Genomic DNA, 19,873 nt, shown 5'->3' on the forward strand with positions numbered 1-19,873 from the left:
TTTTCTTGTGTTTCTCTGATGTTGCCTGCCAGGTGCCAGGAGACTAGGACATTCCATCAGTCTGTACAATTGGGGGTAGTGTAGTCTGCTGCCCACATTCTGAAACATTCAAGATGGAGGTTGATACATTGTTGGATATTATAGTGATCAGGTGGATAAGTGAAACTGAGTCTGAAGATCAACCATGATGTTGTTGAGTGGCAGTACATTGGGGCTGAGTGGTCTCCTTCTGCTCCTAGATTCTTATTTTCTAATGGTGCCATCACTAACTCTGTTCCCTTCCCTTCTCTTTACCATTGTGCTTCACTTCCCAGTTTTCCTTGTCAAATGAGCTTGTGGATGATAAGAAATTGCCCCTGTCCTTGCTTGATGTTACTTTGCTGCGAAATGAGAACACTCGGCTGAGGGAGCAGCTGGAGCACTTCAGAAACCAGGTTTGAATCTTTATTGAATTCCTCAAATGTGTTTCTCCTCCTCTTTCTCACAAAGCCTTGCCTGCCTTGGCATATTGACCCAATAAGTAATTAAACCTTACAGATCCCAGGAAGGCTACCCATTCAACCCCTTTTCCATGAGGTCGGCGGGAATCAGGGTAGGTCCCAGTTTTTCAGGAAGGCGAAAGATTAGCCATGATCACTGGTTTTGACTGCTGTGTAGCAGCGCCCCCTGGAAGCTTCGCTGGTAATGACAGGATTGAGTCCATCTGTGAGATGGTAAAAACTGCTGATGCTGGAGTCTGAGATAACACAGTGTGGAGCTTGATGAGCTCAGCAGGCCAGGCAGCACCAGAGGAGCAGGTAGGTTGATGTTTCGGGTCAGGACCCTTCTTCATGTAGTTTATCCAGGCCCAGTTATTTTCAGGGGGATGTAAAAACCACTACCAACTGAAAAAGGGTCCTGACCCGAAACATCACCTTTCCTGCTCCTCTGATGCTGCCTGGCCTGCTTTGCTCCTCCAACTCCACACTGTTATCTTTGAGTTCAGCTTTTGCTGTGGAATAGTTTTACCATCATCACCAAAGCTGATGGGAACATCGGTCACTTTGATAGGGTACACCTGAGTTGCTAGGAGTCTCATCAACAAAGAGCCAACAGCTTCAGGAATGTAAACCTAACAAAAGAAAGTCAGGACACCCATCACAAGTACTCTGTACAACTAAAGCCCTGATGCTGTGATGATTGGCTTACATGGGATTGTTCCCAATAATGCCCTCCAACATCAAATTTTGGTGGGCATTGGCTTAGAAATTAGGAGCACGAGTAGGCCATTCAGCCCTTTTGAACCTGCTCCACCATTCAATAGGATCATGGCTGATCATCCAATTCAGAACCCAGTCCCCACTTACTGCCTATATCCTTTAGCCCTGAGAACTATATCAAACCCTCGAAATCTGATGACGTTTTGGTGAAACTCCCTTTTTCACTTAAATTGTTTATATTTTTGTTTAGATTGAATTTCTGAAATAATGGGCAAAGGTTTAGATGGAGTAGAAGCCCAAATGCTATAAATTTAAATTCCAATGGTTGAACAGTCTCTCTCAGCCCAGAAAGTGTGATGAGCAAACAGGCTGGTAAAGAAAACTGGTACCCACTGACAAACAGCACTGTGCTATATGTTGATTCATAAAAGCGGTTCACCACCAACTTCTGGAGGGTAATTAGGGACAGGCAAAAAACACTGGCTTTGACAGTGACAGAAACATCCCCAAAAAAGAACATTTCTAAAAAGTGTTCACTTCAAATCGCATATGAAGGCAATAAGACTGGAACTCTTGGATTCAATAGCTTTGTATAACAAGCATACTCCCCTCTGAGCCAGTTAAATTCCCTCATGCCTCTCATCAATTAAACACTGGTTTTTAATTAATTTTCAGCTTAGAGACTGTAAAGAAAGGGAGGATCACCTGGATGAGGTCATTAAAGCTTACGAGAAAATACGTTCTGAGAAAGATGACCTACATCAGCAATTGGAAGAAATGGTATGTGTTTAATATAATATCACAACTGATTTCTGCTTTTGATCTTTGACATTTTCCTGTTGTCTGAAAATGAATTGGTGCTTGTCAGAATAGTACGACTGAGGAAGAGGATAGAATAATAAAAGCCATGGTAGTCAAGTGATGTTCTATATATTGACTTCTACCTCACCTACTGTTTAAAAAAAATTGAAGATTCATTGGATTAAAGGACTTATTACATTGAATAAGTCACTGGTTAAATTAATTTAAGCACTGGCCTGTTATTAATTACAGCAGATTTTGTTGGCACCCTTTAAAAACAGATTATTCTCAGGAAGTTAGCCATTTGGAAACAAAATTAGCTTGAAGTCAGGAAACAGGGCATGATGGTGGCGAGTTGGCTTTCAGACTGGAGGGGTCTGAACAGTGGTGGGTCACAAGGATCAGTGCTGGGCCCACTGCTTTTTGTCATTTACGTGAATGAAATGGATTTGAAGACAGGAGAAATGTTTAGTAGATTTGCAGATGACACCAAACTTGGTGGTGTAGTGGACAATGGAGAAGGTTATCTCAGAGCACAATAGGACCGTGATCAGATGGACCAAGCAGTGGCAGATGAAGTTTAATTTCGATAAATGTGTGGTGTTGTATTCAGGAAAGGCAAGTCAGAGCAAAACTTATACACTTAATGGCAGGATCCTGGGGAATGTTGCTGTGCGAAGAGGCGGGGGAGTGTTGCTAAACAAAGAGGCCTTGGAGTGCCGGTTCCCTGAAAGTGGAGTCACATGTGGGCAGTATAGTGAAGAATGCATTTGGTATACTTGCCTTTTTTGGTCAGTGCATTGAATACAGGAGTTGGGAGGTCACATTGTGGCTGTATATGACATTGGTTAGGCCATTTTTGGAATACTGTGTGCAATCCTAGTCTCCCTGCTATAGGAAGGATGTTGTGAAACTTGAAAGGGTTCAGAAAATTTTTACAATGATGTTGCCAGTGTTGGAGGGTTTGACCTGTAGGGAGAGGCTGAATAGGCTAGAGCTATTTTCCCTGGAGTGTTTGAGATTGAGGCGTGACCTTATAGAGTTTTATAAAATAATGAGGGGCATGGATGGGGTGAATAGCCAAAGTGTTTTTCCCAGGATAGGGTAATCCAAAACTAGACTGCATACATTTAAGGTGAGAAAGGAAAGATTGAAAAGGGACCTAAGGGGCACTCGTCTGTGTGGAGTCTGCACATTCTTTCCATGTCTATGTGGGTTTCCTTTGGTCTCTCTGGTTTCTTCCCACTGTCCAAAGATGTGCTGATTATGTGGATTGGCCATGCTAAATTCCTCATGGTGTCCAGGGATGTGCAGGCTAAGTGGGTTAGCCATGGTAAATGCCGGATTACAGGGATGGTGTAGTTCTGGATAGGATGTTCTTTGGAGGGTCGGTATGGACTCAATGGGGCAAATGGCTTGCTTCCGCACTGTAGGGTTCCAATGATCATCTGCTTCAGATGTCTCCAAATATGCAAAGTCTTCTATGTCTAACCCTGAGGGAAGGAGAGGTAAATGTGGTGACAGCTAACTTGGTCCAGACAATTTGGGAACTTCCTCGTATGCTCTACATAGCTTGTCAGCAGGCAGTTCTTTAATAAGTGAGGAGATACTTCAAGCAGCAGTTTCTACTCATTATTCACCTCTGTAGCATAGTGTTTCTGCAGCTAATTCCAGTCTCATTGGAGCCACTTTGTTGGAAATCACCGCTGACCTCCAGATGAATGGGTAGAAAATCACAGTGGCTTTTCTGCTTGCTGGGCACCTAGAATTGGCCCTGATTTATTGGCAATGCTTTAATGTGCTTTGAAGTATTTAATTTTGAGTGTGTGCTGTGTACAAATGTAAAATTTTACTGAATAAAAATGTGCTAAAAAAGATTAGGCAGTTATTTTCTTTTGGCTTTAGATGTCAGTAAGTAGTTCAAATTAGTCCTGGGAAGAATTGTAAAGATTATTGCAGTATTGACCGTATTCCTCGGGTGAAGTTTGATGATTTCATTTGGATTTAAAGCCGAGGCTTGACATATGTAAACATGTGGAATGAGTAATATCCGATTATATTGATCAGATATTAATATTTCATCAAACAAACATACAACAATAACGACTATTACTGTCAATGAACTCAGGTTGCAGGAATGATTTCATGCGGCATCCAGTCTGCACTGTACAGTGGTTCTGATTTTGAGGTCCAGCACCTGGGCAATTTGTGAGCCAGCATCGAACAAATGATCGACTGACTCAATAAATGCTCTTCTGTGAACAAGGCCCTGTCATCCCTGTAATAAATGCAAAATACTGCGGATGCTGGAAATTTGAAATACAAACCAATAGCGCTGGAGAAACCCAGCAGGTCTGGTCCATCTGTGGAGAAAGAAACAGATATGATTCCTTGTTTCTCCAGCACTTTCTGATTTTAATACTGTCAACCCTCCCTGGTCCAGCCAACATGCGACTCCCTTCAATGCCCTTTGAATTTAGTCAATTGTAAAAAGAAAACCATTGTGATTTGGGTTCTCAGCTCTGACTGGACATATTCCCGAAGTTTTCATCACTTGACAGCCTGTCTCCCAGCACCCACCCCATATTCTTGCCATTCGTCACCCAACGTGGTCTATTCTTATGCACACTGCCTTCCGAGACCAATCATGAAGTCAGTAGAGTTATTCAATTGGATAATACTTCACCATCCATCAAGTATCTTTTTCTCTCTACGTCCAATATTTTGAGAACGAATAAACAAAAGTATTCAAAGAAAAGGTTCCTAAAGATTTGATTTTCAAATGTTCTTGTAATTGTTCTTTATGAAGAACTACAGCAGCGGCGTATGATCATCAAATGGTTAGAGCTTAGAAAGAGACCATTCAGCCCCATCATGTCCAGTATGCAAGAGCAACTTAGCTCATGCTGCTTCAATGCTTTTTCGAAGTAGTGCTACAATTCTTTTTCTGTGCAGAGAAAAGCCATGATTGAAACTCCCTCCACCACATTTTCAGTCAGCGCCTTACAGCTCCTAACCAAAAAGGCTTTGTTTTTGTCCTTAGTTTCCCCTTTGAATCCTGGGTATTTCAAGTTATTCTTAGAGCGTTGACAGCTCAATCGCTGATCAAAAGGCCCACCATTGTATTAAAGAAATAAATATAACCTTTTGAAATTGGTAACACAGGTTGCTATGAGATGACGAGTGCTGCATTTTACAAATTTCAAAACATGCTTGAACACATGTCATCGGACAGTCAGCATATGATAACATGAAAGATGCAGCAGATTAATATTTTCAAGCATTTCAGTTTTTAAAATACAATTAATTTCAAACATTTCCAGTTTTTCTTTTTGGCCAATATCCATGATAGAAGTGCATATGCGAAATTGATTTTTTTTCCATCCTAGTTCTATTTTCAGCAGCTGAGGTGGCATAGATTGTGGGCCAATTGCTTTAAAGCTACAAGCATATATCTAGATGAGCCCAGAGCTGACTGGGACTTTAATTTAACCTGCTTTCAAGATTAAGCCTCAACGTTTATGAATATTCTCTATCAGACGAACAGCAACCAACCCTGAGGTAATGGAACAGGAATTTTGCAGGAATAGGTACGTGTCAAGTTCATTGATCCTCACAATGAAGGGATTTCCTTTTTTGCCAATTTATAGCTTTCAGTTGGGCCAGTTGGCCAAACCATTGTATTAAGGATTCTGTGTGTGCATGCCTGTGCATTGGCTGTAGCTTCCAGCAGTGATTTCCTTTGAGACTGCATACAGAGCAAAGAAAGATGCTAGAAATGGAGACACAATGGAAACGAAAAGGCTTACAACCTCTGATTTACAAGCAACACTCAGTAAGGCAAACTCCACTTTGTTTCAGCAGTGACCCAGTTGGTAGCACATGGTGAATCACAAGGTTCTCAATTCAGGTTCCATTCCAGGGCTTGAGTCCAATAAGCAAGGTTGACATGACAGTGCAGTACAGAGGAGCACCCAACCATCTGAGGTCCTGTCTTCTGGAAAGGATGTTAAACCAATGCTCCATCTGCCTGCTTGGGTGGTTATTAAAGACTCAGTAGCTCAATTTCAGAGTAGAGGATTTATCCCTGGTAACCTGGCTGATGTTTATCATTCAGTCAACAACGCACAACAAAAAAAAACACACATTAGCTGGTAATGACCATGTTTTTGTTTGTGAGATTTTACTGAGTGCAGTTTAACTGCTTGCATCTTCTATGTAACCACAGTGAGCGCAGTTCAAGCAGGAAACCCATTGGCTGTCGAGCACTTTGAGATGTCTGTGGCCATGAAACGTGTGATACTTTAGTACTTTAGAGATCTAGCTTTGATTTCGTAAAAAGAGACATGTTTTTCTTGCAATAATAGCAACACTTTGTGAAAGTCATAGCCTTCAGTTTCCACAACTGGGTAAACAGAAGAGGCTAATGTTTTATATGCCTTTCAGGACATCCTGAAGCATTTTAGAATCAAAGATTTCAAGTGTAGTCACTGCTGTAATGAGTAAATGCAGTAGCCAACTTGTGCATAGCAAGATACCCCGCAGTGCACCACCAATCCCAAGACTAATCCCCTAAATGATCTCGCAAGCCAAATCGGCCCTCACAGCTCCTTAGTTAATCCCCCCCCCCCCCCGCCGACCTCCACACCTGACCTACCCTGTGCACTTAGCCCCTTGTCACCTTACAACTTGGCAGCCAACCATTCACCCACCTGGCACTCAACCCCTCACCCACCTGGCACCTGGAGGCCTGCGACATCTAGCATTCTATTCTCTGTTAAGGACAGTGATAGAAGGACACTAAATGAAGACATTGCCAGCATAACCCACATTCTGTGAATGAATACAAGCAAAACATGTTTATTGAAATCACAACAATGCAACATTGCTCATGACATTTACATCTTGAAATACAGCAGGAGTTGTTGTAAAAAGGAGCCATGATTCCAACGATGTTCCAATTCATTGGAGTGGCAAGTGGAGTTTAATTTAGATAAATGAGAGGTGTTGTATTTTGGAAAGGCAATTTGGGGCAGAATGTATACACTTAATGATAAGGTCCTGGGAAGTGTTACTGAACAAAGAGACCTTGGAGTGCAGGTTCATAGTTTCTTGAAAGTGGAGTCACAGGGAGATAGGTAGTGAAGAAGGAGTTTGATATGTTTGTCTTTATTCATCAGTGCAGTAGTATAGGAGTTGGGAGATCATGTTGCAGCTGTACAGGACATTGGTTTGGCCACTTTTGGAATACTGCATGCAATTCTGGTCTCCCTGCTATTGGAAGGATGTTGTGAAACTCAAAAGGGTTCAGAAAAGATTGACAAGGATGTTGCCAGAGTTGGAGGGTTTGAGCTATAGGGAGAGGGTGAATAGGCTGGGGCTGTTTTCCCTGGATCGTTGGAGGCTGAGGAGTGACCTTGTAGAGGTTGGAGGAATCCAAAACTAGAGGGCATAGGTTTAAGGCGAGAAGGAAAACATGTAAAAGGGACCTAAGGGGCAACAGAGGGTGATGCATGTATGGAAGGGGCTGCCAGAGGAAGTGGTGGAGGCCGGTACAATTACGACATATAAAAGACATCGCAATGGGTATTTGAATAGGAAGCGCTTAGAGGAATATGGGCCAAATGTTGGCAAATGGGACTAGGTTAATTTAGACTATCTGGTTGACATGGACAAGTTGGATTGAAGGGTCTGTTTCTGTGCTGTATATCTTTATGACTGTATGATTCTATGACATTGCTGACCTGGAATAGACTGTTTCAGCTAGGCAGGCTCCTGTCCTTGACCAGCCTAGATGGGAAACAGGTTTCCAATCCTGAACAGAAAATTTGTGCCTAACTGAGCAATACAGCAAAGTGGAAGCAAGACTGAATGAGTATTAAAACTGATTACCCTGGATCATGCTACAAGAAGCCGTGTTTACTTGGGCCTATGGTGCTATCAGATTGCGAGATACTACAATGAAAACATATGACCCGGGATAGAATGTGAGCATACCTCTAAAGACACAGCCATCTGAGCACTTCGTAATATTTTCTTCTGGGGATTATAACCAGATCAGTAGAGAAGGAAGAAATAAAATGGAAAACAAAATGCCTAAAGAACTGCAGATGCTGGAAATCAGAAGCAAAAAACAAAGTGCTGGAAAAACTCAGCAGGCCTGACAACATCTGTGGAGGGAAAGCAGAGTTAACATTTCACGTCCAGTGACCCTTCTCCAGAACTAGATTGGAGTTTTTTCAGAAATAGAATGGATTTGTGTTTAGATGACACCTTTCATTCGCACGGACATCCAAAACTGAGGAAGTAGTTTTAAGGTGTGATCACTATTATAAGTTAGGAAATTCAGCAGTCAGTTTGCATGCAGCAAGATCCCACAGACTGCAGTGCATTAATGACTACATAATTGTGTCATTTCATTGATTTTTTATTTTTCAAAATAATTGGGCCATTGAATCTTTTTCCGTCACCTCATGAGGCAGATGGCTCCTCAGTTTAATAATTTATCTGAAAGGTGACACCTGTAATAATGCCATCACCTTGGTCTGTACATTTGAATGACGCTCTGTGAAACAACTGCAGGCATTACAGCCTCATTAAGCTTCCAAATCTTCATCCAAAAAATGCTGATTCATCAGTAATTTGGCAATCACAATTAGAGACCACTGGATTGCTATTGTGGTGATGGAAAAGCACAGAACAGCAACTGGATGCTTCGACAAGGCAGTTTAGCTACACGGGATTTGACTGCTACTGTTGAATTGGGAATGGTCCATTCAGAGAGTGGCAATATTCCAGGGTACTGCCATTTAACACACTTCTGTTACAATATGAGAAACATTAATCATGTATGAGAGAAGATCAATCAACAAATGTCATACAAACTAGAGTCATGCAGTCTTTATGGTACACAATGAGGCCATCAAGTCTGTGTCACCACTCTGCAGAACAATCCAGTCAGTCCCATTTCCCTGTTCTATCCCCACATCTCTGCACCTTTCTAAAGTGCCATCCAAATTCCTTTCAAAATCACTGACTGCATTTGATTCTTGCACTGTCATAGGCAGCAGGTTCCAGATCCAGGTCCAGTCATGAGCCTATTGAATGGCCTACCCCTACTCCTACCTTCCATATTTCTATGCTCTGCCATTTATTGTGATCATGGCTACTCATTGTGTTCAATACCATCATCCTGCCCAACCCCATATCCCTTTAGCCACAAGAGCTATATCTACCTCCTTCTTGAAGTCACATAATGTTTTGGCCTCAACCATTCCGCAGGCTCATCCGTCTCTGGGTTAAGAAATTTCAGGAGTAGATTCGCCAACTAGAATTTCAAGAAAATTAAGGATGTGCAAGAATGAACTGAAAAAAAAATCACAGGAAGGGCAGCCATGAGTAAAGGATCTTGAAGGAGTGCCAGCACCAACGGAACTAACTCTGTAAAATGAATGCTTTCACTAGAAGAGGAGGGTGGTGAGTGGGAAAAGTCAGATTAACATGTGTGGCACGGTGGCTCAGTGGTTAGTACTGCTGCCTCACAGTGCCAGGGACCTGGGTTCGATTCTAGCCTTGGGTGATTGTCTGTGTGGAGTTCTCTTTGTGTCTGCGTGAGTTTCCTCCTAGAATCCAAAGATATACCGGTTAGGAAATTCTCCAATGATCTTCTGATAGCATCTTCCAAATCCACAACCATTTCCATCCAGAACGGCGAGGGCAGCAGATATGTGGGAACACCATCAGCTGCAAGTTCCCTTCCAAACCACTCACCATCCTGACTTGGAAATATTTTTCCATTCCTTCACTGTTGCTGAGTCAGACTCATGGAATTCCTTCCATCAGGGTATTGTGGGTCCACTTACAACAAATGGACTGCAGCAGTTCAAGAAGGCAGCCCACAACTACCTTCTCAAGGGCATCTAGGAATTGGCAATAAAAATGCTGGTCAGCCAAAGATAATCACATCCCACAAGTGAATAATGAAAAAAAGGGTCAACTGGCTGTGCTAATTTGTCCGTAGTGACTAGTAATGTACAGGCTAGGTGGATTAGCTATAGTAAATGCTGGATAGGATATAGGGCTGGGACTGTGTGGGATGCTGTTTGCAGGGCTGGTGCAGACTCGATGGGTCTTTCTTTCTGTTTCTATACTCTAAGGATTCTACAAAATTAGATAAAATACCCCTTAATCCAACCAGTTTAGAAGACTGAGATTAAAAAGGCTTCCAATGATTTACTACACGAGGAAGACATGGTAATCTAGTAATCTAGAAATACTGGCTCTGGTAACATTGGTTCAAATCTCACCACAGCAGCTGGTGGAATTTCAATTCAGTTAATAAATCTGCAATTAAATGCAAGTGGTCACCGTGAAATTATTGTCATAAAAAAAACTCATCTGGTTTTTAATGCCCTTTAAGGAAGGAAATCTGCACTCCTTACCTGGTCTGGCCTATACGTACCTTAGATGCACAATAAGTGGTTGATGCTTAATCACCCTCTGAAATGGCTGAGCAAGCCTCTCATTTCAAGAAAAATGAGCAATATGTGCTGGCCTTGTCTGTGAGACTACATCTCATGAAAGAAAACAAACCATGGTCACCTCTATTTTCTGCAGCCTGTTTTCCCCAGAAGCAGGTAACTAGCCCAGGAAGCACCATTCTCCACCAAGCATGTCTGATCAGTTCTCTCTCTTGCGCCAAGTGCCTGACACAGGCTGATTACAAGCATCTGTTGCTTAGTAATCAACCTGTTTGACTACACTATCAATGCATCTTAGTGGCCAGCAGGTAACTGGAGTGGGATTTGAACCTAGGCTGATTTGGTTCATGGGTAGGGAGCTCTACACACAACTCCTCAAGACCTTCTCTCATCCAGGAAGCTGAAATTCCCTGCCTCTAATCTGTAATTTTATCTTTTTCCCCAACAGACAGTGCTGGCTGAAGATCACGTCTCCACGATTCAGAGCTTGGAACAAGCTCTGAGGCTGAGGGACAGTTCAGTTCAGATACTCAACGAGCAGCTCCAGGCCAAAAATGAGCAATATATCCAGATGAGCCCAACACACAGAAGTCCTTACGGTATTGTGTCATTACCCATCTGTTCATAGAGGCCTTAACTCGTAGCTCAAACAACAGTGGGTTCCAGAGAATAGGACAGGCAGGCTTAAGGAATAATATGTATTTAATAGTAGCTGAATATAAGAGGCATCAAACCATTGATGGCAAAGCTTACATGTTTCATATTCTGAAGGATAAAGAAGAAGCTCTCATCTTTTTTAAGGAGTAGGTTGAGGAGTGACCTAATGATGATTTTTAAAATTAGGAACGATTTCAATAAAATAGAGAGAGAGTTTGCAGCTGTGGGGAAGAGGATAACTAGAAGCCAACAATATAAAAATTATCAGCAAACAATCCAATCAGGCACTCAGAAGAAAGCTCAGTACCCAGAGAGTATTGAGAATGTAGAACTAACTGCAACAAACTAGCTACAGAAAAGTTTGCATTTATAAAATACTTTTCATGACAAGCAAATTTCTCAAAGTGATTTCTAGTCAATGACATATTTTGAAGTGTAGTCACTGTTATCTTATAGGCAACGCAGCAGCCAAATTGTGCACAGCAAGCTCCCACAGACTGCAACATAATAGTGACTAAATACACTGTCTCTGCTTTATTGAGGGATAAATGTTGCTAGGACACCAGGATAACTCACCTGGCCTTCCTCAAAATAGTGTCACAGAATTCTTTTGCATTGGCTTAAGCAAGCAAATAGGACCTTGGCTTCAGGTCTCACTCAAAAGGCAGCACCTCGGAGAGTTCAGCACTCTCCCTCAGTACTGCACTGGAGTGTGTTCGAGTCCAGGATCAAAACCTTTGTCACTCAGAGCTGAGCTTTACAGTTGAGATTTTAGCATCGTGTTATTTGAGGGGAGTTTGATAAGTGTGTGAGGGAGAAAATAACAAAGGATTTTGCTGATGGATTTCAATAGGGAAGAAAGGATGGAGGTAAGATGACGCACTAACACCAGCATGACATGGGAACTTGTTTCTGTGATGTATATTCTACATATTTCTATGTCAACCTGATGTTCCAAGATGCCTTTATATACATCATGCTGTACAACTTTTGTTTAGTATTTTCTAATTTTTAATATTGGGGTGTGGGCAGATTCAGACAGGATTCATGGAGGGCAATTGAAAACACACACTGTTTGGTCATTTCCAAGTTGTAACTTACAATTAGGCTCTACAATAACTTTGAGGCCCATTTTACTGTATCGTGCATCTTTCAGCCATGGTGGCTTGTGATGAAGGAAAGATCACCATTGCCACCTTTAACAGATGTAATATTCCATGTTGACCAGCAGGGTCTCAAATTGGCCTGTGCTGAGCTCATTTGGATACGATGTTAACCTACTCTGCCAAAGGGAAACTGAACATATCACACCCAGCATCGAATACCTCATTCACATTTCCTCTTTGTTAATATTAGTCCTCCCCTGCCTATGACACTCCAGGATACTCATCCATTGCTGACCACAGCTTCAGCAGTCTATTCCCCAAAACTGAGTCATTTCTTCTCTAAATTTCTCGGCTTCTTTATCTCTCCTTCCTTCGATATGACACTCCTTAAAGTCTACCTTTTTGACTCAGCTGATGGTCAGCTGTCCAAATTAGTTTTACCAAAATATGAGCGCTCTTTAAGTAGAACTTTATCTTGTTGGTATTATGACAGGTCAAACGCTTGACTTTAAATCTGATCTATTTGGTTGTCAAGTATATCGAAGTCAGCTGTCAATGGATTTTTGAATTTAGTGGGAATTGAGGGATATTGGGTTAGTGTAGGAAACTGGAGTTAAGGTCAGCCATGATCTTATTGTATAGTGAAGCAGGTTCAAGGAACCAAGTAGTGTAATCCTGCTTCTGTCTCTCATACCTTTCATGGGTTTTCTTTCCTCCAGTGAACAAGTTTAAGTTAAAATTACCCCTCAACTCAGATCTGATGTGGGACCTGACAATTAGCCTCAGTACCTCTGGGTTAAGGAAGGCAGTTAGGATCAATTAAGGTGATCACTCCTGAATTCTTGCCTCAACTGTACCAGATGCACTGCAGCAACACACCAGGGCTCCCTCAATAGCATGTTCCAAAACTGTGACCTCTTCCACCTAGAAGGAGAAGTGTAGCAGCAGATGCATGAGGGCACCACCAACTGCAAGGAGTAAGTTCCCCACCAAGCGACACTCAATCCTCATTTTGAGTGTTATCACCTTTCCCTCACTGTCACTGGATTCTAGAACTGAACCCCTGAGGGATCTTTGCAGCATCTTTCACCATTAAGATTGATGCAAAATATTGGTTTAGGTTAGTTGGCGTTTCCTCCTTCCCTTTACAAATTCCTCAATTGCATTCTCCATGAACCCTACACTTACATTAGCTACTCGCGCTCTTTTTATGTACTTGTAGAAACTCTTGCTGTTGTTTTTAACATTCTGTGCAAATTTACTTTCATAATTCTCTCCCTGTTTATTAGTTTTTCAGTCATCTGCTGTAGCTTCCTAAAATATCCCCGATCTTCTGGCATACCACTTGTTTTCACCACTTTGTATACATTAGTTTTTGATTGGCTACTTATTCCCCCTCCCATTCCTGAGATGACATGTCTATCCTGGGCCTCCTGCAGTGCCACAACGATGCCACCTGAAGGTTGCAGGAACAGCGACTCATATTCCGCCTGGGAACCCTGCAGCCCAATGGTATCAATGTGGACTTCACAAGCTTCAAAATCTCCCCTCCCGCCGCTGCAACCCAAAACCAGTCCAGCCCGCCTCCCTAACCTGTTCTTCCTCTCACCTATCCCCTCCTCCCACTTCAAGCCACACCTCCATTTCCTACCTACTAACCTCATCCTGCCGCCTTGACCTATCTGTCCTCCCCGGACTGACCTATCCCCTCCCTACCTCCCCATCTACACTCACCTCTACTGGCTCCATCCTCGCCCCTTTAACTTGTCTGTCTCCTCTCCACCTATCTTCTCCACTGTCCATCTTCAATCTTCCCCCCCCGCTATTTATTTGAGAACCCTCTCTCCCCCTTTTCTGATGAAGGACCTAGGCCCGAAACATCACCTTTTGTGCTCCTAAGATGCTGCTTGGCCTGCTGTGTTCATCCAGCTCTACACTTTGTTATCTCTTCGACCTTGTTTGTTAACTACAGATAGTTTGTCCTTCTCAATGAATGCTTCCTTTTGATCAGAATAAATGTTTGCTCAGCATTATTGTCTGCTCACCATTGACTTTCCCTGAGCCTATTTTCCCAGCTTACTTCAGATAACTCTTTCTTCCTACCTGTGTAATTGCCCTTATTTACTGAGCATATTGATTTGAGACATGAATACCCCTCCCTCAAACTGAAGTTCTAAGTTATGATTACCACTCTCTAGAGGATCCTTATTTATGAGATCTGTCGTAAATCCTACCTCATTACACATTACTACATCCAAAACAGCCAGTTCCCTGATAGATTATCCAACAGTCAGATGGCGCAGTGGTTAGCACTGCTGCCTCACAGTGCCAGGGACCCGGGTTCGATTCCAGCCTCAGGTGACTATCTGTGTGGAGTTTGCACATTCTCCCCATGTCCGCATGGGTTTCCTCTGGGTGCTCCGGTTTCCTCCCACAGTCCAAAGATATGCAGGGTGGATGGATTGGCCATGCTAAATTACCTGTAGCGTTCAGGGAGGTGTGGATTAGGTGGGTTATAGGGGGATGGGTCTGAGTGGGATGCTTTGACGGTCAGTGTGAACTTGTTGGGCGAAGGGCCTGTTTCCACACTGTAGGGATTCTATGAACATTCTGCTCTAAGAAACAGTCCCTGATGCACTTGACAAATTTGTCATTGAGTTTGCCCTTTCCCATCTGATTTGCCCAGTCAATATGCAGATTAAAATTGTCTGTGACAATTGCAGTGCCCTTCTTAAATTGTCTCCCTTTTTCTTCTTTGTTCTAGAGTCAGGCATATCTTCAGGGCCTATTAATGACTTCTGTCTAAATTATTCCTTATTTCTACCCAAACTGATTCCACATCACGATCTGCTACATCTATATAACTATTTATCATTGCATTGATACGTCCTTTATTCATTCTCAGGATGAAGGCATCGCTGGCTAGGCAGCATTTATTGTCCATCCCTAATTGACCAGAGAGCAGTTAACAGTCAAGCGTATTGCTGTGGATCTGGGGTCACATGTAGGCCAGATCAGATAAGGATGGCAGCTTCCTTCCCTAAAGGACATCAGTGAACCAGATGGGTTTTTCCTGACAATGGGTTCATGGTCATCATTAGATTCTTAGTTCCAGATATTTTATTGAATTCAAATTCCACCATCTGCCTTGGGGGGATTCGAACCTGGGTCTCCAGAACATTATCTGGGTCTCTGGATTAATAGCCCAGTGATAATGTCACTAGGCCATTGCCTCCCCTTTAACATGGTGGCTCAGTGGTTAGCACAATTGCCTCAACACCATTGACCCAGGTTTCATTCTACCTTTGGGCGACTGTCTGTGTGGAGGTACACATTCTCCCCCGTGTCTGCACGGGTTTCCTCCGGGTGCTCCCACAGTCCAAAGATATGCAGGTTATGTGCATGCTAAATTGCCCATAGTGTCCGGGGAGGTACAGGTTCAATGGATTAGCCATGGGAAATGCAGAGTTACGGGGTGAGAATGCTCTTTGGAGGGTCAGTGCAGACTCAATGGGCCGAATGGCCTGCTTCTACACTGTAGTGATTCTATGGTTAATAAAGCTATCCCATCTCCCATTCCTTTTCGCCTATCCTTCTGGAACATTGAATACCCTTCAATATTGAATGCCTAGTCTTGCTCACCATGCAACTATGTCTCAGTAATAGTTATCAAACCGTATTCATATATTGCTATTTGTGCTATCAACTCATCTACCTTGTCAAAAATGATGTGTGCCTTCATAGACAAAGACTTAACCTTTGACTTTTTCATTATAATAACTTACTCTGGTCCTAATTTCCGCTACATTTTTCAGCATGCGATTTTGGCCCCTTCCTGTTTCAGTTTGATTATTATTTGCGTCATCGCTACCCTGCACATCTACTTTCTTCTTTCTTTTATGAACTTGTTAGAAATAAAAACAGAAGATGGAGGAAACCCTCAGCAATATCTCTACAGATATAGAAACAGGGTTAATATAATTAACGATAGAGTTTAAGACATTCAGTTGTTAGTTTTAAATCTGAGATGGATGCTTTTTTTGTTAAGCAGAGGTATTAAGGGATGTGGGCCAAAGGCAGATACATTGGGCTAGGCCAAAAATCAACCATGATCTCATTGAATGGTAGAATAGGCTTGAGGGGCTGAATGGCCTACCCCTGTGTAATTTTTAAGATAAATTTATAGCCCAAGTAATTTGTACCATCCAGAGAATCCACATGTCACTTAGTTTCTTCATAATTTGAATGATTGGCGTCCCTCTATAGTGTGTTCGCTTGTGCATTGAACCTGATCACCATGTTATGTTGCAGGGTTGGAAAGTCCCAGGCACCAGCAGAACTGCAGGATGCTCGATCCCCAGATCGATGAGCTGGAAGTTCAGAGGTTGCAGGAGAAGGTGGCTGAACTCCAAAGGAAGCTGCACAGTTGCCAATGGCGGGAGAGACAGTACAAAGAGGAGTGCGACCGCTTACAGTCTCAGCTGAGCCAGCAAAGTCTACAGGAGAGTTGTGTGCAGGTCAGTGAGGAAGAGCAAGCAGCTTTCTTTTAAGAAAGTGAGCTGAGAGTTTCTGTCATTTGAAGAACTCAGTCAAATAGACCACATACTGTGGGGATGGAGTTACAATAGGTTTAAAGCTCAGTTGTGCGGGGTAAAGCCAGCAATGCAGGTGGAATCAGCACCTTGGGATTGCAGAACTTCCTTACTGATGGTGGCTTTCTTATTTCAAAAATATACTTTATTCATAAAAAATATCTTTGAAAGTATACGTAGTTCTGGATGTGAGTTTGCTCGCTGAGCTGGAAGGTTCATTTTCAGACGTTTCGTCACCATTCTAGGTAACATCATCAGTGAGCCTCCGACGAAGCGCTGGTGTTATGTCCCGCTTTCTATTTATCTGGTTAGGTTTCCTAGGGTTGGTGATGTCATTTCCTGCGTTGGTGATGTCATTTCATGTGTTGGTGATGTTCGTTTCTTGAGTTGGTGATGTCATTTCCTGCGTTGGTGATGTAGGAAATGACATCACCAACCCAAGGAAACCTAACCAGATAAATAGAAAGCCGGACATAACACCAGCGCTTCGTCGGAGGCTCACTGATGATGTTACCTAGAATGGTGACGAAACGTCTGAAAACTAACCTTCCAGCTCAGCGAGCAAACTCACATCCAGAACCTCAACCTGAGCTACAAATCTTCTCAAAACTCGCTAGTTTTCGTAGTCACAAATACGTTTGGTTCTGTACAGTAGCATATGAGGAAACAAGCAAACACTGGAGTTTAACTTAATCCAACAAACAAACCAGAGGCGTCTTCTATTTGTATATGATCGTATTTACATGGATTTGGGGCACTGGGAGGGTCCAATAACTGAATGGACCCCCATCTACCTTTGGCTAGACTCCTGTGAAAGCACAGTATTTTAAGTACAAAGTTTATATAGCCAACGGTACAAAGCACAAAGCTTTTATAGCCATTATAAATATGGCCAGTGATATTTTTAATGCAGTTTGCAATGCACTGAAACAAACATAATATATAGTGACTTCAACGAAACAAAATTGTGCATATGTTGCATTCTGTCGTTGCACTTTCCCTTTCTCCTGTGCACGTAGAAACATAGAAGATATGAGCAGGAGGAGGCCATTTGGACCTTTGAGCCTGCTCTGCCATTCTTCACGATCACATCCAACTCAACAACCTAATCCTGCTTTCTCCCCGTAACCTTTGATCTCATTCACCCCAAGTGCTGTATCTAGTCGCCTCTTGAATACATTCAATGTCTTGATCAGTGCACATTCAATTCTGTCGTGTTTCAAAGTGCTGAGATTGTGTAGCAGCAACAGTGGTTGACACCCTCATGGATTCACACAACAGGCAGTGGTTTAAAGAGGAGCCGTACTGCACCATACCTGGAAACCCCTGTGTCATTGCCCCATGCAGAAATTGATCTAGGTCAAGGGAATACTGATAAATTGACATGATTGTTTTCTTCCTTTCTTTTCAGTTGTTTAAATCTCCATTGTCTCTCCGTCAGCCCTCCCTGTCCCAGGAGCCAAGCCATGATGCCCATGACATGGAGTGGATAAAGAACACAGAAGAAGAACAGTAAGTGTTTAATCAGAGTGCCTCCCATTGGTACTTCTCCTCTGTGATCTGGCTTTTCTTAGTTTACGTAATTTTTCCTCTCTCATGTCCTTTCTTTATTCGTACCTGCGGGGTCAGTGCTATTGCCGAGGCCAGCACTTATTGTCCATTCATTCTTGCACCCATGATTTGACAGAGGTGTGCGACTGTATTCACCTTGGCAGTAAGTCACAGGGGGCTATTGAACCTGAGGGACATCACAGTCAAAACTGTTCATAATCAAGGGGCAGACTGACAACTCTGTAGAAGGTAACAATTGGGTCAATATCCATTTTTTTCTTTTCAATAAGTTCTCAGACAAGCAAATTCTCTGACTCTTATTTTTAACCCCGGCCCTGGTTATCAGCAATTTGATTCGTCGGCTCTACTAGAGCCCCTTTTCAGCAGGAAATTCATGTTAGTATTTGGACAGCATTTGGAGAAGGATGGAATTGGAGCCAATCTTTACTCAGTTTCATACTTATTACCAGAATTAATCATTGCTGGTATACACTTCCTAACCCACCTGAGTTTCATTAAGTTTCTTGATGTAGTCATGTTTAATCAGTTTGATCAGTTTTTATGACTCACCTCTGGAGTGGTTGTAACTTGAACCCAGGCTTCCTGGTGCAGAGGTAAAGATACTGATGTTGCACCAAAAGAGCACCAGTGTGTTTATTGTATGTATTGAAGTAAATCATCACTTCACAGCAGCTACATTGGTGTGTGACTGGATTTGCATAAATGTGGAAGTGAGAAAGGATTACAGCCTTTTCCCCTAAATGGTATCAATGAACAAATTGGATTCTTATGGAAATGCAGCAAGCATTGCGATCACCTTTTCCAGAAACCAGACTGTTTTATTTTCGGTGGTTTTAAACCATACAGTAGAATTTGAACTCTCACAGTACTGTGGACTACTAATTCAGTAACACAACAACTGCTCCATTGAACTCAAGTCCACATATTTACATCCCAATGACAGCCATTGAGCATTGTTCCCCAGCTGTTTTTATTGTATTCTCACTTGATCCAAATGCAGGCGACTCCATTGCAGTCATTCATGCCTATCCTTGCCCAATGCCCAGCTCTAACCATCAGCAATATAATACGCAAAGTAAACATAGAGACCATACCATGCCAGTTGCCATTTATAGCCACCCAAACCGTCAGAATATGCTTCAACATGTATATAAACTCAGAAAGGTTTTCTATGAAATACTTGGCTGTTTGTCTTATATCATACACTTCTTATTGAATAATATTCCACCCACATAAGAATTCAATTAAACTGGAAATACTTGAGGTGATAACAAGACAGATACTGTTCCTGGGTTTAGAGTACTGTGTAAAGTTTTAGACCCCTTATTCAAGGAATTGCATTGGAGGCAATTCAGGGAAGGTCATTAGATTAATTCTTGATGTAGGATTTGTTTGATGAGGCAAGATTGAGCAATATATGTCTATACTTGCTTGAGCTTAGAAGAATGAGATGAGATTTAATTGAG

At 42.4% G+C, this 19,873-nt stretch overlaps 1 protein-coding gene across 4 annotated transcripts in view; it reads left to right on the forward strand.

Moving 5' to 3' along the window:
• The window catches only part of tbkbp1 (TBK1 binding protein 1), a 145,164-nt gene that overhangs the window by 22,308 nt on the left and 102,983 nt on the right, over positions 1-19,873 (forward strand). For all 4 annotated transcript variants that reach the window (XM_048560232.2, XM_048560231.2, XM_048560233.2 and 1 more), the window contains 5 exons: positions 315-434; positions 1,875-1,979; positions 10,929-11,079; positions 16,555-16,760; positions 18,277-18,347. In XM_048560232.2, the coding sequence (XP_048416189.1) occupies positions 315-434; positions 1,875-1,979; positions 10,929-11,079; positions 16,555-16,760; positions 18,277-18,347 (653 nt within the window). The remainder of the gene's footprint in view (positions 1-314; positions 435-1,874; positions 1,980-10,928; positions 11,080-16,554; positions 16,761-18,276; positions 18,348-19,873) is intronic.

Source organism: Stegostoma tigrinum, chromosome 31, assembly GCF_030684315.1.
Source record: "Stegostoma tigrinum isolate sSteTig4 chromosome 31, sSteTig4.hap1, whole genome shotgun sequence".
Lineage (NCBI taxonomy): Eukaryota > Metazoa > Chordata > Chondrichthyes > Orectolobiformes > Stegostomatidae > Stegostoma > Stegostoma tigrinum.